The following is a 25,938-nucleotide window of genomic DNA, read 5'->3' on the forward strand; positions in this document are numbered from 1 at the left end:
ATGACCAAACATGTACAGAATTTTCAACCGTATCCCTTTTCTGAATTACTTTGTTTTACAATGTACGGTGTGAAACTATCAACTCCAAAATCCATGTAGCCAAATAAAGGTTAACCAGGTGACACTCTGGGCAGATTAGCCAGGTCCGGCCCCTGTGGAACCTTGTCAGGTAATGCTTCTTCATTATGCTTTGCCACACAATCACTAATAACTTGTGGACTTATGACTAAATGGTGAGGTAAGTACAATGAGGTTATATCTTCTAATTGTTCTGTCTTATTAACTTTCATTACAGATTCGTTACTTAGCATATGTTCTACGTCCACTTGGTGTTTCTTCTGAAGTGTATCATCTATCAGTAATCTCTTGGGTGATGACTGCAAATGCTGTTCTGCAGTCAAAATGTCGTCTGGTGGTTTTGGCGTTTTCTTCTCAAATGCCGTTGGCGATAGGTTGTGAACTCCATCCTTTTCACCACTACTCTCCCGGAAAGCTGATGCATTACTAACATTGACGGACGAAACATTGTCCTTCTGAAGAACTTCTGAGCTTTCATTCTTCCTGAATCTCTGAAGTCTGTCATCCTCCAGTTTGATGTCGCTACCAACAAAGCTTGTAGTAGCTGTGTGTATGTCTTCTGGCATCTTGGGCTGGACAGGACCACTTACTGCCCATCCTAATTTGGTTCTTACAGCATAAGGTTCATCCTCGGATACCCTAATTTCTATAGGTATCAATGCTCCAGGCACATCTTGTCCGATCAAAAGTCCAACTTCATGTTGTGTGACGATAGGAATGTTGATTCCTTCTAGGTGGTTCCATCCTCTGATGTCATCCATCTTGGCGATGTGAGATTCTTTGACGTTGATTGACTCTCGTATAAACACGTGGTAACTTCACTTTCTCTGTATCTTTGCCTGTGTCTACTATGAGGCTAACAACTGATGTATCTACTGTGCTGTTAGATCTTCCAAGTGTTGATAGATTTAGACTTTGCTTCCTTTCCACGGCATTAAGTTGTCTAGATAGGGCTGCTGTACAAAACGTGCTGGTAGAGCCAGTGTCTAGGAGAGCAGAAGTTTCAACAGACTTGCTCTCGTTGTGAACCCTTACCCTAACTGGAACGATGGGAAGTACACACCTACCGGCCCCTGTGACCGATTTATCAATGAAGCTATTCTGAGCTGTTTGGATTTCATCAAATGGCGTTTGAGTGGAAGATGATCTCAAATGTTTATTTGGTTGAGGCTGATTCTCTATCTCTTGATGTGGAGTACCTCTTACAGGTGATGAGCTTTCCCGAATTACGTGGAGGAACTTTGTATGCTTTCTCTGACATCCTGGAACTGAGCATGTTCTGTTCAACTTACAAATTACAAATTTATGACCTTGTTGCAAGCAATTGAAACATAGTCTATTCTCTTGTTCAAATTTAAATCTCTCATCAGGACTTAAAGCTGTCACAACTAAACAAAGTATACTCTTGATGACACTTGAAGCAGTTCTTGGGCCTAGGAAAGCTTGAATTATCAGTGACTGCTGTAGAGTAGCTGCACTTGGAATGTTGCTTGTTGAAGCTTGGTTTAGATGCTGATCTTGGAGAAGTCGCAGTCAGCTCACCGAAGACTGGATCGTTAACTTCTTCGGCGGAATCAGATACAAACTTCACCATGTCAGTGATATCTGGTGAGCGACCTCTTTGTCTAATGTCTCTCACTACTTTCAACCATCTAGCTTTGAGATGAAATGGGAGTCTTTCTGCCAGTTTGACCAGCTCTCTGTTACTGCTGATTTCCTTTGTTAGATTCAATGCCTTAAGAGTCTCAAGACATACCTGTAATTCGTCAGCAAACTTGCGTAGTCCAGTTCTATCATTTCCATGAAGTGCAGAACCATTAGTTATCTGTTCGATCCATGCTTCTCCTATCTTAAATCTACTGTCAAAGCGTTCTCTAGATAATTCTCTGGCGCGTTGATATCCTAGCACTGGATCCATTACCATACAACACTGTATGATGCTCTTGACATCACCTTCACAGCACTGATACAGCTTCATGGGCTTTGTCCCTCTGTCTAGTGTAGACGAGCCTATCAAATTATCAAAACATGCCATGAACTCATGATAGTGTAAAGGGTTACCGTTAAACTTCATGATTTCCACATTTGACAGGCTTATTGCTTCCAACAAACGATGCTGCATTTGCTGATACTGATACAAATCTTGCTTGTGCTGCGGGTATGGCATTGTGTCTTCCAAATCCTCCTGCTGTACATTGTTGTCATGCTCACTGGTCTGAATCTGTAGCTGAACGGGCTGCTGCTGTTGACCAAGTTCTATGATGGCCTGAAGGAAGTCTATGGTCCCTCTACCACAGGCTCACTGTCCCCCCTCCTCAGTGCTGATGGGTCAACTATAATCACAGACAAAGAGAAAACTCTAGAAAGATGGGCAGAGCACTTCAACGGTGAACTGAACATGCCTTCAGTCGTAAAAAACGAGGCCATTGACAGGCTGCCTCAGGTCCCGGTCGATGAGACAATGGATACCATACCAACCTTGGAGGAGACTCGGAAAGCAATCCATTCATTATCTAGTGGCAAAGCTCCTTGTTTGGACTCCATTCCAGCTGAAATCTACAAAGAAGGTGGTATGGCCCTGTGTAAGAAACTCCACCAGTTGTTTCAACAAATTTGGCAACATGAGACAGTGCCTCAGGACTTCAAAGATGCCTCCATCATACATTTATACAAACGCAAAGGAAATCGCCAAGCTTGTGACAATCATCGTGGAATATCTCTGTTGTCCATCGCAGGCAAGATCCTTGCTAGAGTCCTACTCCATCGCCTCACCGTACACCTTGAGCAAGGCCTCCTACCTGAAAGCCAGTGTGGCTTCCGAAAAGCACGTGGCACTGTTGACATGGTGTTTGCTGCTAGACAGCTACAAGAGAAGTGTCAGGAACAAAATGCTGACCTCTACTCCACCTACGTCGATCTTACCAAGGCTTTCGACACTGTTAGCAGAGAGGGTCTTTGGAGAATCATGGCAAAGTATGGTTGCCCCAGAAAGTTCATCGCCATCGTACGACAGCTTCATGATGGCATGCTGGCAAGAGTTCAGGACAACGGTGAGACCACTGACTCATTCCATGTCTCCAACGGAGTGAAACAAGGCTGTGTCCTTGCTCCCACCTTGTTCAGTCTCATGTTCTCAGCCATGCTGACTGATGCCTTCAGCAATACAAACATGGGTATTGGCATCAGGTACAGGACTGATGGCTCTGTCTTCAACCTTTATAGGAAGCTTAAAGCAAAAACCAAAGTCTCAACTGACACTATCACTGACTTCCTGTTTGCTGATGATTGTGCCCTCAATGCTTCCACAGAGGTTGACATGCAGCATAGTGTTGACAAGTTCTCTGAGACCTGCAACAACTTCGGCCTTACCATCAGCCCAAAGAAGACTGAAGTATTACATCAACCAGCTCCAGGAAAGCCTTGCGTTGAACCTTACATCACAATAAGCGGACAACGTCTAAATGTGGTGGACAAGTTCACATACCTCGGCAGCACACTCTCAAGAAACGTTGTCATTAACGATGAAGTCAATGCCAGACTTGCTAAGGCAAGCGCTGCCTTCGGCAGACTATACAACATCAAGGTGTACAGGGCCATGGTTCTTACCACATTGCTGTACGGCTGTGAAACACGGACAGTATATCGGCGCCATGCCAGGAAGTTGAACCATTTCCACACCACCTGTCTGAGAAAACTTCTTGGCATCAAGTGGCAATACAGGATACCAGACACAGGTCCTCACTCATGCAAACCTACCCAGCATTTACACCGTCCTGATCAGTCTCAGCTCCGGTGGGCAGGACATGTTGCTCGCATGCCGGACGAACGTCTTCCAAAGAAACCTCTGTTTGGCGAGCTCCAGGAAGGAAGACGCTCTCATGGAGGCCCAAAGAAGCGCTTTAAAGACACACTAAAAGAATCACTTAAGTCTATTAACATCAACCATGACACATGGGAACAGAAAGCCCAAGACAGTGGAGCATGGCGAACAGCTGTACATAAGGGTGCTGAAGCATGTGAGGCCAATAGGACCGTCGTGGCCGTAGCCCGCAGGCAGGCCAGGAAGGCAAGGACTGCCAACCCTGTAGCAGCAGCCAATATTCCCTGTCCACACTACCAGAGACTATTTAGGGCACAGATTGGCCTGACTAGCCATCTGCGGACCCATCAAGCTAATGATTAAACCCAGGATGATTAGATGGTCCTCGTCGCATCGACGGACAAACAAGATTCACTTGTGGGTTCTATCTTATTGTCGAGTTGACTGGGATGCTGATCAAATTGTTCATATACAGCCTCTTCTGCTGCTGCAACTTTGAGCTTAGTTTCTAACATAAACTGTGCCTTCTTTTGCTGTATATGAAATTCTTGAAGCTCTAACTCATGCTGTTCCTTCAAGGATGCTAGCACTGCTGCCAGGGCTGCCTTCTTGGCCTTCGTCTTTATCCTCAATGACGCTGTTGAACTCTTCCCACCTTGGCTGGCTGAGTCCTCGGGCTTGATACTTTCAGATGATCCACTCATGGCGACTGACGGTGACGACTGTTCTTGAACACTGTTATTGAACAATGTTATTGAACTTTATGTGACGTATAACTACAAGTGACTTGACAGTAGACAGTACTCAAACAAAGGACTCGGTGACGCAGAATTTCCAGTTATCATACGATGCATCAAGTATACCATCAAGCATACGATCTAGCATACCAACTAGCAAACCATCTAGCATACCATCGAGCATGTTCAATCTGTAGCATAAAAATATAAACAAACAATAATAAGCATCCCAGGTAACAAGCCAACGTTGGCTCTAAGTTGGAAACTTGAAAGTCGTTGGACGTTGGATAAACTTGATGGATTAACGTTGAATCGACGTTGGAAACTAGTTTGATGGAAAGATGATGGACAATCAACAATGACACGACGTTGGCAACGTTGGAAACGTGTTAGTTGGAGAGTTGTTGGACAGTCGACAATGTCACAACGTTGGAAACACGTTTGATTGGAAAGTTGTTGAACAACCGACAATGGCACAACGTTGACAAAGTTGGAAACTAGTTTGTTGGAGATTTGTTGGACGGTCGACAATGGCACAACGTCGGAAACTAGTAAGTTGGAGAGTTGTTGGACAGTCGACAATGTCACAACATGGGAGACACGTTTGATTGGATAGTTGTTGAACAGCCAGCAAAGGCACAACTTTGGCAACGTTGGAAACTAGTTCGCTGGAAAGTTGTTGAACAATCAACAATGACACGACGTTGGCAACGTTGGAAACTTGTTAGTTGGAGAGTTGTTGGACAGTCGACAATGGCAAAACGATGGAAACATGTTTAATTGGATAGTTGCTAAACAGCCAACAATTACACAACGTTGGCAACGTTGGAAACCAGTTCGATGGAAAGTTGTTGATCAACCGACAATGAGACAACGTTGACAAAGTTGGAAACTAGTTTGATGATGGGTTCTTGTATAGCGCCGGTATCCACCTCAGCTGGGCGCTCATGACGCTTGCTCAAAAATAGGAAACATCTCACAAATTTCAATGTCTTCAAACAGTGCTTAGGATCATCATTCAGTTCAAGTACTGTCCTAGTAATGCTACAATTGAGTTATTCTTGCAATAATGTTGGAGTGGGGAACAGAAAAGTCTTCAGGTAAGACTCAAAAGTTGATTGGGTCTCTGCTCTCCTGATGAATTGGGAAGGCTATTCCACAGCTTTGGTCCAGAGATGTAGAAGGCTCTGTCACCACAAGTTGTGTGGCTGAGGTTGGCAACGTTGGAAACTAGTTCGATGGAAAGTTGTTGAACAACCAACTATGGCACAACGTTGTCAAAGCTAGAAACTAGTTCGATGGAGATTTGTTGGATAGTCGACGATGGCACAACGTTGGAAACTGGTAGATTGGAGATAAGTTAGATAGTAGACAATGACACAACGTTGATAAAGCTGGAAACTAGTTAGATGGAAAGTTGTTGAGCAACTGACACTGGCACAACGTTGAAAACTGGTAGGTTAGAGATCAGTAGGATAGTCGACGATGACACAACGATGGCAACGTTGGAAAGTTGTTGAACCACAGACAATGGCACAACATTGGAAACTAGTGTGTTGGAGATTTGTTGGACAGCCAACAACGTCACAACGTTGGAAACGTGTTTGATTGGATAGTTGTTGAACAGCCAACAAAGGCACCTGTAGCGTTGACTACGTCGGAAACTAGTTCGATGGAGAGTTGCTGAACAACCGACAACGGAACAACGTTAGAAACTATTTTCTTGGAGATTTGTTGGACAGTCGACAGCGGCACAACGTTGACAAAGTTGGAAACTAGTTTGATGGAGAGTTGTTGAACAACGGACAATGGCACAACGTGGACAGCGTAATTGGAATATTTTATTGGAGAGTTGGTGACAGTTAACAATGACACAACGTTGGAAACTATAGTTTGTTGGATATTTGTTTGACAGACAACATAATATCCCGGCATAATATACAGTGTTGAGAACGTTAGAAACTGGTTTATTGGAGAATTGATATACAGACGACTACTACTCGCATAATTTCCAAGGGGGGAGTCGATCAAGTAAGTTTGCTTGTCTATCCACGCCACCCTTGGTATCCCCCAGCAATAAGGGGAAAAGAAATCGAGAGAGAAGGAAAATAATGGGAAGGGAAAGAGGAACTAAAACTAAGGGGAAAACAAAAATAAAGATGGGGTAGAATAGAGAGGCTGCATGCACCGGGGGATGCAAATGTGTCGATTAATATAGAAAATGAAGGAGAAAAACAAGAAAACAAATGTAGATCAAGAACAGAATTTCCAGAAACGCCCTCGTCCTTTGAAGCTGGCTAAGCCTCTCACAGTAAGTACGAGATATATATAGGCCTACCGTCACATAACTAGAAGAAATTGAAGAAGGAAATACAAGCATCAAATGTGCCTATTTAAAAATACCATACTATTCTGATGCGCAGAATTAGTCGCGACGTCGGACTCCTTCTTGTGTGTAGTCTGCTTTCTTCAATTTTGAACTTGAAGAATCTGGCAGAATTTGAACTGGATATAGACAATTAAATTCCTGAATATCCAGTAACAGTACTTATAAGCTGCATATTTAGGACCTACAATCTACAGTGGAATTTTCTTTGCACTTGCAGATAATCGGTAACTGCAACCGTTGATTCCCTCCGAAAGATCCCGGAGTCAGCTTCTGTGCGCGTACAGTCCGACGCTAGTATTTTCGTGTAAGTACTTAACACCAGTCACTGCACAGTATAACATACTAACTAACCTCGCAATACGTGTGAGTGGGAACGAGTATGCGATACCAAGGGCAAGGCAACAGTCATTGGGTGATTTCAATAATTTCAAGTACAGTGTTGAAATGTGGTGTTGGTGTTGTGACAACACCGTACTTGAATCATGCTGGTGTTGAGATCGACCTCGGAAAATATGGTTTCCGGCAGTTTGTGTTGATCGAAGGCTGGTGTTGATTGTCATCTGTTGAACCCAACACTGCACTGCGGCTGCATGGTGCATGGTGTTGATGATCTACGTGCAATTTCCCCATTCAGCAACACCGACCCCCAGGGATTGGGAGAATCGCGATTTAAAGTTCGGTGTTGGTGTTGATGAACTGTAGGCCTCACAAACAGGGGGCGAACATGACGAACCATCTCGGTAAAATTATCTTTTACATTTAAGATGAGAGCAAATCATTAGAGTTTTAATACATTTCAATGAAAAATAATATTACTCTTGGTGTTGGAGCTCAGTTCAGCAGCCCTTTCGCGCTCTCAACACCGTACACCGTACTTGAAATCACCCAATGACTTGCTACCTGGCATTCATGCCTTATTCATTATACGCTGCCTTGAATTGACCTGGTCGGTCCTGCCTGGCCTAACCTGGACCGAGTGTTTTCCAACTGCAGTCAAACCTGTAGTTGCTACGTGAGGCATGCTTACACTTGACGCTGAAATATCATCTAAGAGTTATGGCACAAGCAAGACTAGGCCATGGCCATGCACATTGAGATATCAGTTGACTTCTATCTTAATAAAAAAGAGGCGCTCTTTAGTTACAGTAGGCAGTAGCTACGTTACTCTGAGTGAGGCCAAGTTAAGCGACCTCCTTTTTAGATTTTGTTAATACTGAGAGACTGCAATTACACATGTGAGTTTTTGTGATGATTACTGACGTTGCAATTGGCATTGCATACCGAGTCATTAAACAATTGTAGACAGAAACAGAGATTGCAACTCGCAAGAAAATGTAATACATCTTAATTCTTATTATATATGCATATATTTTTTTGGTATTAGTCTTGTTTGAGAAAAAGAGGATGTCTAAAAAGTTTGAATGCTACAAAGGCCTCAATAAATATCACACGTAATTCTCTTGATTCCTCTTAATTATGTGAAGAGACTTGTAACAGAAAGAATGAAAAGAAATGAATAGCTGTAATAATAGTTGTAATGTTTTTTGACAGAATCATGAACAGGTTACAGATGATGATGGCACAGTGTTGAAAACTGTTTGATGGAGATGGTGCTTCGTTGGATTTGTTTAAAATTAGACCAACAAAGAATCAACGTTACAACAACATTTAACCGATATTAGACAAACATTGAATCAACGTTTACGCCAACGTTGGACTAACATTGGACTAAAGTTGAATCAACTTTCCATCAACATTGGACCAACATTAGACCAACGTTGGATCAACGTCACCCAACGTTGGACCAACGCTGCCATACCTGCCTCATCTGGACATAATAATTATGCACTCATGAATATTCTTTACATCAGTAAATGACCAAAATTGTAGGTAATATTGCTATAATAATTAGAGTATTTATGTTTATTCAATATTTCCACCATGAAAAGTTTCAAAAAAGTATGTGGCTCCATTACCATATCATTTATAATCAAAACATATTATTCTAAGTGAAATTTTCAAGGTTAAGTGTGGAAAATGATATTAACTGTATTCTGCCAAGTATAGCAAAGTTGCTCTTTATATAGGAGTCAATGACAGGATTCAGTGGATTAGATGTAGGATATAGGAATAGGATGTAGGATTTTAGGATAGGATAAGACATGATAAAGATTAGAGTGTAGAGTTGTAATGGTGGACTTCACCTTGAAACCAATTAATGTTTTGTTAATTACTGTCATACGTTGGAATAACGTTGGAGCAATGTTGGAGCAACGTTGTGACAACGTTGTAACAACGTTGTAACAATGTCGCCAGACAACGTTGGAGCATTGTTGCTGGACAGCGTTGAACCAACATTGTAAACATAGTTTGACTGACGATGTATGCACGTGCACGTCCATCGCTGCTTCAACGTTGCAGCAACGCTGTTATTGATGACTCAGCCGACATTACACCAACGTTGGAGCATTGATGGTGGACAACGTTGAACTGACGTTGGAAATGTTGTTGGTCTGACGATGTATGGACGTGCACTTCTATCGATGGTGCAACGTTGCTTACCAACGTTGTAGCAATGTTGTATTTGACTATTTAGCCAACATTGGATCAACGTTGCCAGACAACGTTGGAACATTGTTGCTGGACAACGTTGAACTGACGTTGGAAATGTTGTTGGTCTGACGATGTAAGCGCGTGCACTTCTATCGATGATGCAACGTTTGCCTGCCAACGTTGAGGCAACGTTGGGAAAAAATTTCCCAACGTTGATCCAACGTCTGTCCAACGCTGTATTGTTACCTGGGTAAGGTCTTTTTACTTACAACATTGGACTTGTACCGATTATCTTGAATTCTACTGTAATGGTAGACTTGTTAAATGCAAAAAAGGGGTGAACGCTGCATTTTTTAGTACAAATGTGCCTCTTAGCATGTATATTCCTTGAACCCATTGGCAATTTTTTTTCCAAAGAGACACTCTGTATCTATGCAAATTAACCCTAATTAGCATAAATTATGTAAATTAGCCTATAAAATGAGTAATTTACCAAAAACACTTGTAAAAATGTAAAGCTACTTCATAGAAATGTCAAATTTGATGCAAAGCGTTTGTGGAAGTAGCATAAGAAAACTAATGAAAAAAGAATGCGGTAACCATACATTTCATTAGCTAATTTGCATAAATTATACACATTTTCAATAAAAAAGTGCCTTTTGTTAAATGATTCTGGATAATCTAAATTGAATAAAACTATCAATAAATGTGGTATGTAAATAATAAATGGTGGGAATGTGTCTTAGGGTCTGGAAAAGACATTGAACAAACTAACTTTTTAAAATATGCAAATAATCCCTAATTACCGTAATTTATGCATAAAACTGCAAAATGCTTTGAACATTAGAAAAACCGCCTTAAGAGTAAAACATGTCTCACTCGGGAAAGTCTAATTATGATGAAAAGAAAAGGAACTGTACATGAGAAAACTATTTCTTTGTAATATTCAATATTTGCGTTAAAGACATATACTACTTTCAAAGATCACCTTAAGACATACCTATTTAAATTGTAGCTGATTTTAAATGTATTTTGTTGTATTCCATTTATGATTATAAGAAAGATGATTCATCTCTTCCCGTTTACTGGCCGTTCATGTGGGACCCGGTGTCCTCAGATTGCTAGAGCTCCTGTAAGTTATGTACTGACTGGGTTTACCCCTTAAATTGTCAGTGAACGGGGCAGCTAGAGGGCACTGGGTTCCGCATGATGATGGGCTGATGGATGGGTTGGGGTGAATGAAGCAGATGTGAAATTATTATTCTTACATTGTACTTGTTCATGGTTCTTGTGTAGTATTTATATAAATTTCTATAAAATCTCATTTTCCCATTGTAAAAGAGAACTGTTGCTCGGCTAGCGCCATGAGCGTCTACTGACGGTGTGCGCGCTCTACAAATATACACTATTATTATTATTATTTAAATTTATTTGTTTGTGATATTTTTAGTGCATAATTTGCATAAATTATGCAAATTAGTACTATATTAAGCTTTTGTGTGATTTTGAATGATCTAAATTTAACAAATAATGATATATGTTTTAAACATGGTTATTAGAAAGTATTCGGGCACAAGGGATTCACTACATCTATGCAAATGACCACTTATTACCATAAATACATATTAATGACTTAACCCTTACTAATCCATGAATAGTGTAAAAAACTTCAATCCACAAAATAGGCATTTTACTCAGTACTAACTTTTTATGGATGTAGGAAAAGAAAAAAAATTACCAACGGGCTGGTTATCCGGTTATCCATATTGTCGTCTAATTTGCATAAATTATGTATACATTATGCATAAATTACCATACATTATGCAAATTCGAACATAAGATGGCTAATTTTCGCAGTTTATACCTGATTCCCAATTAAAATGTGGCACAACTAAAATTAACGTTCATATTGTGACATGAAGAGAAAAGTAAATACAGATAGAACATTTTGTTGGGTGTAGATACAACTTTAAATATTATTATAATTATAATTGGTATAATTATATATAGTCCAAGAGCATTAGGTTTAAGATGGAAATTTCAGGTAACAAGCTGATTTTTTCAGGATAGGTCCGGAAATGGGCCTGGAATAACATACTTAAAGTCCTCATATATCCCCTGTGGGGAAAATCCGTAATCCAAGATGCCGTCCAAAATGGCAGCCGATTCTTAAATATCTTATAACTTTGCTATAAGATAACCCCTAAAACAAAATTTAAATGTATAGATATATGTTTTGAGACACAACAAATCCAATTAAATACTTATTATGAGATTTTGAAACACACAAATACCAATAAAACAACTTAGGCTGTTTCTAAAATCCAAAATGGCGTCGAAAATGGCCGCCGATTCTTTGATATCTTATAACTTTGCGATAAGATAACCCCAAAACAAAATTTAAATGTCGAGATATATGTTTTGAGACATAAGGAACTCAATTAAATACACATTTGGGGGGAAAATAACAATAAAACCATTTCAGCCCTTCCTGAAATTCAAATGGCGTCCAAAATGGTGGTCGAGTCATTAATTTCTATAAATAACTTTGAAATTAGAAACCAAAACTTAATGTATTGATAAATGTTTTTGAGACACAAGAAATCCAATGAAATACTTATTCAGAGATTTCGAAACACACAATTACCAATAAAACTGGAATCTTTCTAAAATCCAAAATGGCTCCTAAAGTGGCCGCCATTTATTTAATACATCACAATTTTCTTGACAGACAAGTTTCAAACAAATACCTATGCCTCTTTCAAGATATACTGAATCAAAACCTGGTAAAGATAGAAAATCAAAACTCAGAAGTTTGAGTTGATTTAAGAGAAATACTAATATTACTGCTGTTTTGCATATTTCTACATATTTTAATACACAGTTCGTCCCAGAAAAAAGAGTTAAATCATAATTCAAAGTATTTTGTGTCATCATAATCATAAATTTGCTTTATGAGATGAACATCAATGAAAAGATATATCTCTACTCTTTAATTTGAAGCCAATCGCAACGTTCATCATGTATGCTTGACTGAGTTAGAACTATGGGAAGGGCTGCTACCAATATTCCATTTACACGAGCAAATTGATTATGATTTTTAATTGTTTTTTCAGGCTTTTACTGCAACCTATTACGAAAGCAATTAAAGTTCACATTATGATATTAATGTCATCTTCTTTGTTTGTGGGACTTTGAGACTTGGACTTTGTTTGTAAAATATGATTGACTCACGGTTAAGAACAATGGTCAAAGTGCAGTGAGTGTGATTTTGGAGGTGGCTGGAATGTTATTACTAATATAGATTGAAATGATAAGACGAGGCAGGGGCAGCGAAATGTTGGATGTGGTGGCAGTGACCCACTTAAAGAATATAATAAGCACCCCCCCCCCCCCAAAAAAAAGGGTTCCTCAGTAGGGCCTACTCGATCTACACTTGTAAAAAGTAATTGTAACATTGAATTTTCGGTTACACTTCGTAATTCCGAAGGTTCGTAATTCCAAAACACGTAAATTGCCTATACCTCGATGTTCATTAATCCGAAAACATAAAAGGGTTCGTTAATCCGAACATTTGTGGCGTTATTCCGAAGGTTCGTTATTCCGAAGGTTCGATAATCCGAAAACGAAATAAGGTTCGATGTTCCGAAGGTTCGATAATCCGAAAACGAAATAAGGTTCGTTGTTCCGAAGGTTCATTAATCCGAAAACGAAATAAGGTTCGTTGTTCCGAAGGTTCGTTAGTCCGAAAACGAAATCAGGTTTGTTAATCATTTCGTTTTCGGACTAACGAACCTTCGGAATTACGAACCTCATTTCGTTTTCGGATTAACGAACCTTCGGAATTACGGACCTCACTTTGTTTTCGGACTAACGAACCTTCTGAATTACGAACCTCATTTCGTTTTCGGAATAAAGAATCTTCGAAATTACGAACCTTCGAAAATACGAACCTTCGGAAAAACGAACCTTCGGAATATCCGAACCTTCGGAATAACGAAGCTTCGGAATTACGAATGTATGCGGAATTCTCATGGGCATAGCGTCACGATATTAGCATTCAATCAAAAAACCACAAAGGACTTTCCTTCCCCGGCCCAAACAGCAAACACCGTTAGCCTATAATCTGCTGCCTTGCTGAGAAATTTTAATTATTTTTTAACAATCCATCGAATAGATAGAAATTAAGCATGTTTTCAACTTTTTCTCGCCCATGCGCTAATCATAATTATGTTATGCATAAGGTCTCATTATGAAAGAAGAAAAAAATAATGTTCAATTTCAAGTTATGCACTTTGTTTTCTGAATGACAATGGTGAAAGCCAAACAAATTTTCATTGACATGCATCTCTTGAAGTAAATTAATGATGTTAACTGCAAAAACTTTCACTGAATTACGGTTTTTTTTTTCATCTGGGACGCGCTGTGTAGCCTAATATGTTCATAGCCCATGGGGGGGGGGGCGAAGAAATGATAGATCACATTGTCTTTACCTTAAAGGTGCATAAACTATGCATATAGTATAATTCTCAGTTACATCAGTCATCATCTTCATTGTCGATGCTGTCTCTTCAGTGTTTAAGTCAGCTGAAGTTGGTGTAACATCATCATCATCATCATCATCGGCTACTATTACTGTCGGTGCTGTATTGTTGCAATTGAGGCCACTGCATTTACTGCACATCGAGGTACAAAAGAGTCCAAGTTTCTTGCAGCTACATGTCATGCTTCTGCAACCATCTGGTTTGGGTTACACTTCGTAATTCCGAAGGTTCGTAATTCCGAAGGTTCTTTATTCCGGAGGTTCGTAATTCCGAAACACGCAAATTGCCTATACCTCGATGTTCGTTAATCCGAAAACGTAAAAGGGTTCGTTAATCCGAACATTTGTGGCGTTATTCCGAAGGTTCGTTATTCCGAAGGTTCGATAATCCGAAAACGAAATAAGGTTCGATGTTCCGAAGGTTCGTTAATCCGAAAACGAAATAAGGTTCGATGTTCCGAAGGTTCGTTAATCCGAAAACGAAATAAGGTTCGTTAGTCCGAAAACGAAATAAGGTTAGTTAATCATTTAGTTTTCGGACTAACGAACCTTCGGAATTACGAACCTCATTTCTTTTTCGGATTAACGAACCTTCGGAATTACGAACCTCACTTCGTTTTCGGACTAACGAACCTTCAGAATTACGAACCTCATTTCGTTTTCGGACTAACGAACCTTCGGAATTACGAACCTTCGGAAATACGAACCTTCGGAAGAACGAACCTTCGGAATAACCGAACCTTCGGAATAACGAAGCTTCGGAATTACGAGTGTATGCGCTGATGGTTTGCACCCACATGCTACCATGTTGAGAAGAGTATCAGGTGCAACAGCAGTGTCTGTCTCTACATGTGTAAGCGTTCCATCTTGAAATCGCCAGCCCCAATCTGTTGGAGGTAAAGAGTTTCCCATCCATTCTTGTACTGTGAGATAGGTGCGGTATGAATGTTGCCTTGCTGCAGCACTAGTTGGAGGCAAACTTTCTAGCTGAAAAGATGAACTCAGCGAACTACGGCCAATAGCCTTCTTGTATGCAATATGACGGTAGCCATAAAGAGATTCAAAGCTGCTGGCTCCACAAAGCTTCAGAATGAAGGCCTCTCCAACTCGTTTTACCTCGTCATGGGTGCTTCCCTTCTTTGTGAAAGTATCCAGCAAGTCATAGTCCCGCTTCTTGTGTACCATATTGAAAGCTTTACGCTTGCCTTGGCGATAGATTGCAGAAACTGTGTCACATCCTGTTATAGCCTGAAGAAACATCAAGTGATCTCTAGTGTCCCCTATTGCAAGCTGAATTTCATGAATGCTAAAGACCGAGACTAGATTACTACGGCATAGCATGTACATATCGGTGCAAGAAGTTGCCCGAGCAACTAGCATGACCAGTAAATCTGTGTCCGTGCCAACTACAACAACAGGCATCTGTTCTGACTCTGCTACCGCTAGTGCTGTGGAGACAATCAAGGTGTCAGCATCTGCCTCTGCCTGCTTGACGCGTATACCAGCCATTAGCATTTTGTCACGTAGATTTTGTATAAGTCTCATCTTATTGTTGTTGTTGGCTAAGAAAGCTGTTTGGGTTGTGGAGATTGGCATATTGTCTTCAAATATGATGTCACTAGAGGTAAACATCTGGGCTCTTCGTCTCTGCTCAGCGACCTTTGTCGAGTTTGCACTTCCATATCCATCGAATACAACTGTCGAATCGGCTCCATAATGCTTCAGAATGTATGCAATATATGACTGAACAACATCAGCATAGGTTGAAGGTTGTGGCCAAACAACTGACTGGAGTAGGTGTCCACCATCTAAAACGAAGAGCCCATTTTCTGGCAGGTTGGATTGTTTGGTGAACGACTTCAGCAGGAGACCCAGAGAGCTTTTTGTTGGCTTCCGCATCACCCCACCTTTGAAAAGGGAAGGTGGCTGGGGAGAAAGTTCATAGGCAAAGAACGTCTCCATTTCCGCACTGTTATTCAGGACACAGGTGATTCTATTGAATAGTAGCGTTGGGTTGACCTCTGTGCTTTGGCCCCTGATTTTCACTGTCTTACTCTTGGAACCAATGGTCTTTACCCTATCATTACGATGCAGCTTGATATCTGCAAAGTTTCCACCATTCATTTTGGATGCTGCTTCTAGGCCAATTTCTACAGCTTTATCGCAATTGACAGATGAGTCAGCGACAATGCCAGTGGACAAGGAGACCAAGCTTTCGGATTCATATCAAGCGAATGGTGGATGCGCTTGTAGCCATCCAACAAAGATGCATCGATCTTTATTGTCCCTTGACCTGGTACTTTGCCGTATGTCTTTGTGTTGCTCCGATGTACAAGTGTGCACTCCAGTGAACTGTTCAAGTTCATCACAAATAGGAACACAGCGAGGAAGTGCATAAACCCATTTTGCTGGTGTACTGTCTGTGATCCCACGTCCATGAGTCATTCCTCCAGATGTTTTCAGCTGCTGCATCAGGAACTGTTCAATGGTCTGGTCAGAGACATTTCCACCCCAGAATCAGAATGAATCTGTACGTCGGATGGTGAAATAACCCTTTTCTGTGAATTGCTTGTATTCAGTTCTTGGCATGGTTTGCTGTAGGGCTTCCATCTGTTGCAAATATAACCTGGCAGATTTGGCATAGGGAAGATTTCCTGCTGCGTGGAAATGTGGTATCATTTCCCTCACACATGTTAGATGGAGCTCCCAGTCCCCTGTCCTTTCAGCTCGAATGAAACGTTGCAGAAGAACCACCTGTCGGATATACTGCACCCAAAGCTTTCCTGTCCTACTTTCTTCTGCTGCCTTGTTAAGAACTTGCGAAATGATATTACTTAACTGGAGAACACAGTCATCCTCGGCTACATCTGTTGCCTTCTTGTCCTGGTTCACCATAAAGATTTGCTAGGTGATCCTTGTCTAGGCTCTCTAAGGTGCCAGGTGTACTCATTAACACGCCAATGAGGGCTGCTGCAGTGAGAATATGAGCACGGAGCGAACGGGAAAATGCATGGCCAGATTGAATATGTATGACAGTCCCTTTGGCATACACTGTCTCCCACAGCTCTGTAAGCCCACTTCCATCCATGATATGCCCTATGCTGCCGAGATATGACATGAGGAGGTAAAATACACCAAGACGAACAATCACTTTGTCAAGATTTTGCGAATAAGCTACAATTTCTGCTGCCTTGATGTACAACGGCTGATCAAATGTTACTGCACATATTCTCAAGTCATGGTTTTCACATTGTGACCGTGCAAAGCATAATGCCGTGTAGATGGTACTTGGATTTGAGGGGTCCAAATTAATGAAGGGTAGTGTTTCAATTCTTGTCATCTGGTACTGATCACTCTGCATGGCCACCTTCATGAAGCCACTTCATGAAGGACACATGTCTATCTCCATAAAATACCCTGCAACCCAGAGGGAGTCTAAGGCGTCTGCGGCTTGGAGAGACAGGCACTGCTGGTCAGATTTCTTGAGTGGATCTATTACAACAGACCGTAAGCCAGGGAGAGCAGGTTTGCTGTATGTCTTTATCGGAATGTGTCCAAATGCTCCAACCTTGTCAGCCGATTGCAATGTCACGGTACGTTTAATGGGTGAGGGATCCACATTCCAAGGTGGAGTAACATACACGATTCCTCCCATGTTGTGGAAAGTGTTGCGGCCAGTAAATGTTGCAACGTTGAAGTCAGCATTGTCAAAAACAAATTGGGTAAAGGCGCCCAGGTGATAGGATGGTTCATCATTTAACAGGAGGGCTTGTTCAAACCGCTGTACTTCTCTGTAGTCTTCCGCAAAGCTCATACTGCTCAAGATGTCTACCAGTTCACGTGAGCCATACTTTCGGTGTATATACACCGCTATTCCCAATAATATTGGTGACACAAATGACCCTGGTCTGCTAGCAGAGATGATGGCATGTGCAATTGTGGTGCATTTCCTCTGTGTACACTTAAGATTTTTGCCTTTGCTGTCCACTACATTATGCATGAACCGTTTTAGGGACCTTGGAACTAATGTGTCTCCACTTTCAGTTCCATCTAATGTTGATTACTCTTCACGGTTGTACACCATCAGCCTGATATCATTGAGGATGATTGAAGCAGCCATATCTATTATACGATCACTTTGGCTCTCAGCGTTTGACACTCTATCACTGTTCCACTTTTCATGAAGAATTTTGTGTGCCGAGTCACGAAAACTCACAACTATAGTGGACTTTCCTTTGATGCTTGTTAGGACTAAATCATCACCATAGTGTACCTTGAGCTTGTTCTAAAAGATGCTTCATTGAGTAACCCTCACTTCCTTCCACATATGTGGCCATGTATTCTGAAAGCTCTTGGAGTGAGTATTGGCATTCATCACTACCCAGGTAACAATACAGCGTTGGATCAACGTTGGGAATTTTTTTTCCCAACGTTGCCTCAACGTTGGCAGGCAAACGTTGCATCATCGATAGAAGTGCACGCGCATACATCGTCAGACCAACAACATTTCAAACGTCAGTTCAACGTTGTCCAGCAACAATGTTTCAACGTTGTCTGGCAACGTTGATCCAATGTTGGCTAAATAGTCAAATACAACATTGCTACAACGTTGGTAAGCAACGTTGCATCATCGATATAAGTGCACGTCCATACATCGTCAGACCAACAACATTTCCAACGTCAGTTCAACGTTGTCCACCATCAATGCTCCAACGTTGGTATAATGTTGGCTGAGTCATCAATAACAGCGTTGCTGTCACCAACTGTCACCAACTCTCCAATAAACTATTCCAATTACGCTGTCCACGTTGTGCCATTGTCCGTTGTTCAACAACTCTCCATCAAACTAGTTTCCAACTTTTTCAACGTTGTGCCATTGTCGACTGTCCAACAAATCTCCAAGAAAATAGTTTCCAACGTTGTTCCTTTGTCGGTTGTTCAGCAACTCTCCATCGAACTAGTTTCCGACGTAGTCAACGCTGTGCCTTTGTTGGCTGTTCAACAACTATCCAATCAAACACGCGTTTCCAACGTTGTGACGTTGTTGGCTGTCCAACAAATCTCCAACACACTAATTTCCAATGTTGTGCCATTGTCTGTTGTTCAACAACTTTCCAACGTTGCCAACGTTGTGTCATCGTCGACTATCCTACTGATCTCCAATCTACCAGTTTCCAACGTTGTGCCAGTGTCAGTTGTTCAACAACCTCCCATCTAACTAACTAGTTTCCAGCTTTATCAACGTTGTGTCATTGTATACTATATAACTAATCTCCAATCTACCAGTTTCCAACGTTGTGCCATCGTCGACTATCCAACAAATCTCCATCGAACTAGTTTCTAGCTTTGACAACGTTGTGCCATAGTTGGTTGTTCAACAACTTTCCATCGAACTAGTTTCCAACGTTGCCAACCTTGTGTCATCGTCGACTATCCAACTAATCTCCAACCTACTAGTTTCCATCGTTGTGCCATTGTCGACTGTCCAACAACTCTCCAACTAACAAGTTTCCAACGTTGCCAACGTTGTGCCATTGTCGGTTGTTCAACAACTTTCCAGCGAACTAGTTGCCAACGTTGTGCCTTTGCTGGCTGTTCAACAACTATCCAATCAAACGTGTTTCCAACGTTGTGACATTGTCGACTGTCCAACAACTCTCCAACTAACAAGTTTCCAACGCATGCCAACGTCGTGTCATTGTTGATTGTCCATCATCTTTCCATCAAACTAGTTTCCAACGTCGATTCAACGTTAATCCATCAAGTTTTTCCAACGTCCAACGACTTTCAAGTTTCCAACGTGGAGCCAACGTTGGCTTGTTACCTGGGTATCATCTAGAAACTTACATAGTTTCTTAAATGCTTTCTCTCGGATGGTTTCAGTTGATATTCCCTCATTCTTTTTGTGGAGAAAAGATTGGGCACATGCTCGATGATACTTGGCTTCAGCTGCAACCAGATCATACGCATGTTGTACACGATCAGAGACATCATTACCCCCACTTGTCACCTCGCTCCTTTGCATGGTTCAGTACTGTTTCCTGGAACTCTAGGGTCTCAACACTTATTGAATATTTTCTGCGAAAAGGATGTCTACTGTCCCGAGTGATTGGCTCCGAACAAAACATACAATCACGTTTTATGTCAAATGTTTTTGAAGTTGATCGAAGTTGAGTTACATCTTCATCTTCTTCAAGACATGAAGATTTTCTCTTTGTAGAAACTATGGAAGATTTCCTTGTGTAAATCTTGCGACAAATAGCATGGATCCAAAGAGGTGTTGTATTCTCAAATAACTCATGAAAGCCATCACCGCGTTCTAAACTTGACGCAACAAGTGTCCTTCTTCCCTTCTCCCCCACTGCTACTGTATCAGCTGATGTCTCTTTACATATAATGCAAAGCGAATCCATTATCTGTAATGAAAATAAATGAGCAGTGGATTCAATTGTTCGTGAAATATTGTTCGGGAAATAGGAAATTATAATTTAATAATCACATAGTTGCTTTGGAATATAGGGTTAGTAACGTAAACAAAATTAATTGCCCTTACTTGTCACCTTCTGTTGCAGTCAAAAGGTGTTAAGAAGTCTCTTCCAATCGCCTTTTATTTTTTGATGCTATGAATATAATATCTCCTGTCCGTCAGAAAGGATATAATTTGTTTTGAAAATATTCGAACTGGGTTTGTAGCTTATATATACCCGTTATGATTTCCAAGGAACCAGTTATCAAAATGATTAGTAACTTTTAAGATAACCTTTATTCAGTAATTGAAATGCTGGTTTCAATGCCCAAGATTATACGCTTTTGGCCCATTTCATAATAAGAAAGGGTAGTGTATATATGTATAAAATGAAGGAAGAGAAAGGCATACATCACAGGATTTAGTATTTTACTGTACCGCCATACTTTTATATAAACCATGAACATAAATCGAAGAGCTGTCAAAACATGTGGGGAGCCTGAATGTGATCATCACAATGTTGTCAGGTGAAACAATATGCTACTACATCATGTCCATGTAAATTTACTCTTATGTGACATTTTTTGCACTTGGATTGTTTAATTTTAAAGACATGCATGAAGTGCGGGTACCAAAATGAGAGTTGTGCTCCCTAAGTGATGATTTGAAGTTCCGTTTAAAATGATATTCTTAATAAATCCATTTTATTTCTCTATGATTCATGCAAAAAAAAAAACATGTATTTAATCAATACATATAATGTCTCATTCGAATTGTATAAATTCAGAAGAAAACATTAAATCAAATCAAATCAAATCAAATTAAAATAGAAATGAAACTTACCTTATAGTAGATATAAACTGCATCCTGTAGTTAAGAGAAGGAAGACTAGCACCAAATTTCCATCTCATGTGCTTGAGGTAGAGAAAATGGACCCTGTGTACAAAGTGTCACCATTTCTGTTCATCCACAGAGCTGATAATACAATTTTCTCCCATAAGATTATAAGTGATTAAGGACAAAAAGACAGACTTTCAAATGTATAAGATTGTTTTTGTTGATATCACACATTAATTCATTACTGGTATATATTTGTATATTTCTCTATGTCTCTAGTCTAGTCAACACACTAATTTAATTATAGTCAAACTTGTATATTTACAATTACTATATGAGATAAAATTGGAAATGATGGCCATTTTGGACGTCATTTTGAATTTCGGGAAGGGCTAAAGCAGTTTTATTGTCATTTGTTTATTCCAAAATATTTTACTATGTATTTGATATAATTCTTTATGTCTCAAAACATATATCTAGACATTTAAATGTTGGTTTGGCGTTATCTGATTGCAAAGTCATCAGAAATGCATGAATCGGCCGCAATTTTTTTGCCATTTTGGATTTCAGAAATAGCCTAAATTATTTTATTGGTATTTGTGTGTTTCAAAATCTTTGAATAAGCATTTCATTGTATTCCTTGTATCTCAAAACAAATATCAAGACATTTAAATTTTGGTTTTGGGTTATCTATTGTTTCATAATTTTGTTTGTATTTGTGAAATATGTGAAATTAAATCAAATCAAATTAAATCAAATCAAAGTTATAAGAAATTGAAGAATCGGCGGCCATTTTGGACGCCATTTTGAATTTTAGGAAGGGCTAATACGGTTTAATTTACATTTTCATGTTCCAAAATCTTTTACTTTGTATTTATTGAGTTCCTTTTGTCTCAAAACATATATCTAAACATTTAAATTTTGGTTTTGGGTTATCTAATTGCAAATTTATAAGAAATTCAAGAATCAGCGGCCATTTTGGACGCCATCTTGGATTACGGAAAACCCCCACGGAGGATACATAGGGACTTTTAGTATGTTATTCTAGACATATTCCTGGACCTATCCTGAAAAAAATCAGCTTGTTACCAGAAATTTCATTTCTTAAGCCTATTTTGGTCTAATGCTCTTGGCTTATAGTTCAAGACTGTGTATTATTTAATTGCTTGTATCGACTAAATTGATTCTCTTCTGACATTATACATGGGGATTATATTTATAAACGTTGGTCCCACAGTTAAGAGTTCGCAGTCTGAAATTTTAAGGGTTTCCTAAACGCTGCGATGCCACATTTAGCAAAACAAATTTTACATTTATGCAGGGGCGGAAATCTCTCCCAAAAGGTAGGGGGGACACAGGGGAGGATCCAGCCTTCGCCAATAGGGGGGGGGCGGAAATTGGTTTCAGCCATATTTTCCCCAATCGGCAGCTCGAAGATGATTTGTGTTTGTTTCTTTAAAGGGGTAGTCCTCAAAAGTCACTTCTTAGCTTTATTCTTATAAATTCATATATAATATCATAATCTTTATTTATATGATGCGAGCGCAAAGCGTGAGCTAATTTTTTGGAAATTTTATGTATTTTTTCCTAAAATTTGAACATTCTGGGCAATGTTTGTTATCCTGAAAAAATGTGTATGCAACTTAATAATTACTACGAACGCAAAGCGCGAGCAGAAATGAACTGATGGAAAAGATACCTGTTAAAGACTGCGTGCAGATAGCATTTAACAATCAAATAATGCGAGCGCGAAGCGCGTGCTGATTTTTTTTGACATTTTTACCCAAAGAATGGAAATTCTAAGCACTTTTTGTAACTCAAGTAGAATAGGTATATAAGTAGACAATTGATGCGAGCGCGAAGCTCGAGCGGAAAATTTCGAGATTTAGTCATATGATATTTACTGAACGAGACACTCTATTCATGTTTTGTAAATCATGAAAAGGATGAGTATTAATAATGCGAGCGCAAAGCGCGAGCAGAAATTTTTTATATAAGCTTTGAACTGGTACCTGTTGAAAAAGTACCTGTTAAGGACTGCTTGCACTTAGCCATGAAGGCGTTACATATTTCAACAATCAAAAAATGCGAGCGCGAAGCGCGAACTGAAAATTTCTAAAGAAAGAATGGCAATTTTTTTTGTAATTGTGAACAGGATAGCTATATAATTCAAAAATTGATGCGAGCGTAAAGCGCGAGCAGAAAAAAAATCGAGATTTAGACCTAAAAATGGGCCACTCTGTTCATGTTTTGTAAACAGCCATAGGCTGATCGAGGGCTTTTGACCGTGTTTAAATAAAATAAATCAATCAAAATCAATGTTTTGTAAATCATGAAAAGGATGAGTAATAGGGGGTCTTCCTACATTAATAATGCGAGCACAAAGCGCGAGCAGAAAAATTTTGATATTGTGATCTGATACTGGATAATGATTTAAATAGAGAACAAGTTCATTATTTGAATAAACATGCGCGCGCGTGTTTCATATTTAGACCTAGAATCTAGGCATTCTAAATACATCTTTAATCATGAAAATCATGAAACTTTGATATTCCGATCTGAAAAAGAGTCAATTACAGCTTTATATTTCAAGCACTGTGTAGGAAAATTGTAAGGTGGATATGGATCGCACTTAAGAAAAAGAGCAAAAATTTTCATTATTATTACTTTGAGTTTTGACAAGGACCGGGATATCCTTACGACATGTCATGAAAATGATGACTATCTTCCTATTCCTCTTGCTAAGCGCGAGATGAAACAAAAGTGACAATTTAATTATTAAATTAATATCATATTTATTGATGCCTAATGAGGGCGCGAAATCTGATGATATTATGGCATAAAAACTGGACATTTCACTTTTGTAATTATGAATAGGATGCATCAGTTAATATAATTTTAACCATTAATGCCAGCGCAAATCGCGAGCTAAAATTTTTGATAAAATATCATGAAAAGGGGATTTTAAGTAGTTTGTTGTATAATCAATATTGAGACATACATAACTCGCCAATCAAAATGCCAGCGTGCAGCGCTAGCTGATACGTCTTGAAAATCAGACATGAAAAGGGAAATTTTAAAAACTTTATGGAATACACGAAAATAATACGTACCTGATGTATCAAAATTTGCGAGCACGCAGCGCAAGCAGCAAATGTTGATAAAATTATTCAGACCATAAAACTGACATTTTTAAATAGCACTTTTAAAAATCAATTTGTAAATCACACCAAATAAAGAAAGTTCGATTTCCGAGGTGAAATATGTTTTGTATATTGACTTCCAAACTTGATATTTGAGCTCCATATTGAACAAGATATGTAAATCACCTAACGGGCAATGGGAGCGCGAAGCGCGAGCGAAAATTTTATATAGTGGCACGAAAGATTCTTTTTATTTTCCAAGTCTTCCCCTCATCTTATTTTATGCACTCGTCGTCCTTCTCTTCTTTTCTCCTCTCTTTTCCCTCCTTTTTTCCTTTTACCTTCTTTCTTTCCCTTTTTTTGCTCCGCCAATAGGGGGGGGGGCTCGGCCCCCTGGATCCGCCTATGGGGAAAGGGGCGGGGAAATGTGACAAGAAAAAAAAAAGGTTATCGTCCCAAAAGTACGGTCATCTCGTCCCAACTCGTCCCGAAATACATGTTTTATTTCGATTTAGAATGATGTATTTCTTACCATCATAAAAGACCAAAAATAGTAGGGGGACATTTGATATTGTGTCCCCCCTACTATTTTAAGTAGGTGGGACACGTCCCCCCTGTCCCCCTGGGATTTCCGCCCATGCATTTATGAAACCTCTTCTGCTCTTGGACAAATTATAGAGAAAGACAGAAAAGGTTTCTGTGAATGCTTATTTTGAGCCATGTTTTAGTCAAACGAGTTACTTACATTCGATGTGCACTTTTCATGTTTATGCTTAGTTCCTACTTTGTATTTATATTATTATTATCAATGGAACATTATTCTGTCAATTTATGGAGAAAAATAAAACATTGCTATGGATGTTACATGCAATGACGTTCTGGTAACTAAAGCCTAACCCCATTGAGAGCCTCTCGAAGGTACTCCCCACCCTTTTCTCAATATTAAAAAAAAAGACAAAGACGTCCTGGTACATTGAAGCCTACACCCTTTACTATTTACGTTGCTTGTCAAAGTAGCCCCATCACTCTCCTTTGACTCTAGTCATGCTATTAGTCTATTTAAAATGTCCTGTTGATATCGCCCCTTCTGTAATAGGGGCGCTTTTGCTGAATATTAAATCAGCTTCTTTTTTCATTAACGTCCAGGAGGCATAAAGATTAAATGAAGATAAATCCTGACAAAATAAAACCTATCCCCATCGAACCTATAAGAAGATACACGACTAATTATCTTATTAATTACATTTCTGCAAATTCTGCTACACTGTATAACACTTCAATACTTATTGTTCTCTTGGATAAGAAATAGAAGACCCTATACTGTACTAGTTACGTTAACATTTGGTACATCAAAGCCTTTTCCCAAAGGGAT

General features: G+C 39.7%; 2 protein-coding genes across 2 annotated transcripts; one reads left to right on the forward strand and one right to left on the reverse strand.

Moving 5' to 3' along the window:
• Positions 1-1,444: 1,444 nt before the first annotated feature.
• LOC135157815 (uncharacterized) lies at positions 1,445-2,245 on the reverse strand. Its single transcript, XM_064114757.1, has one exon. The coding sequence runs from the start codon at positions 2,243-2,245 to the stop codon at positions 1,445-1,447; it is 801 nt and encodes a 266-aa protein (XP_063970827.1).
• A 231-nt stretch (positions 2,246-2,476) lies between these two features.
• On the forward strand, positions 2,477-4,261 carry LOC135157816 (uncharacterized). Its single transcript, XM_064114758.1, has one exon. The coding sequence runs from the start codon at positions 2,477-2,479 to the stop codon at positions 4,259-4,261; it is 1,785 nt and encodes a 594-aa protein (XP_063970828.1).
• Positions 4,262-25,938: the final 21,677 nt, after the last annotated feature.

This window comes from Lytechinus pictus, unplaced genomic scaffold, assembly GCF_037042905.1.
Source record: "Lytechinus pictus isolate F3 Inbred unplaced genomic scaffold, Lp3.0 scaffold_20, whole genome shotgun sequence".
Taxonomy (NCBI): Eukaryota; Metazoa; Echinodermata; class Echinoidea; order Temnopleuroida; family Toxopneustidae; genus Lytechinus; species Lytechinus pictus.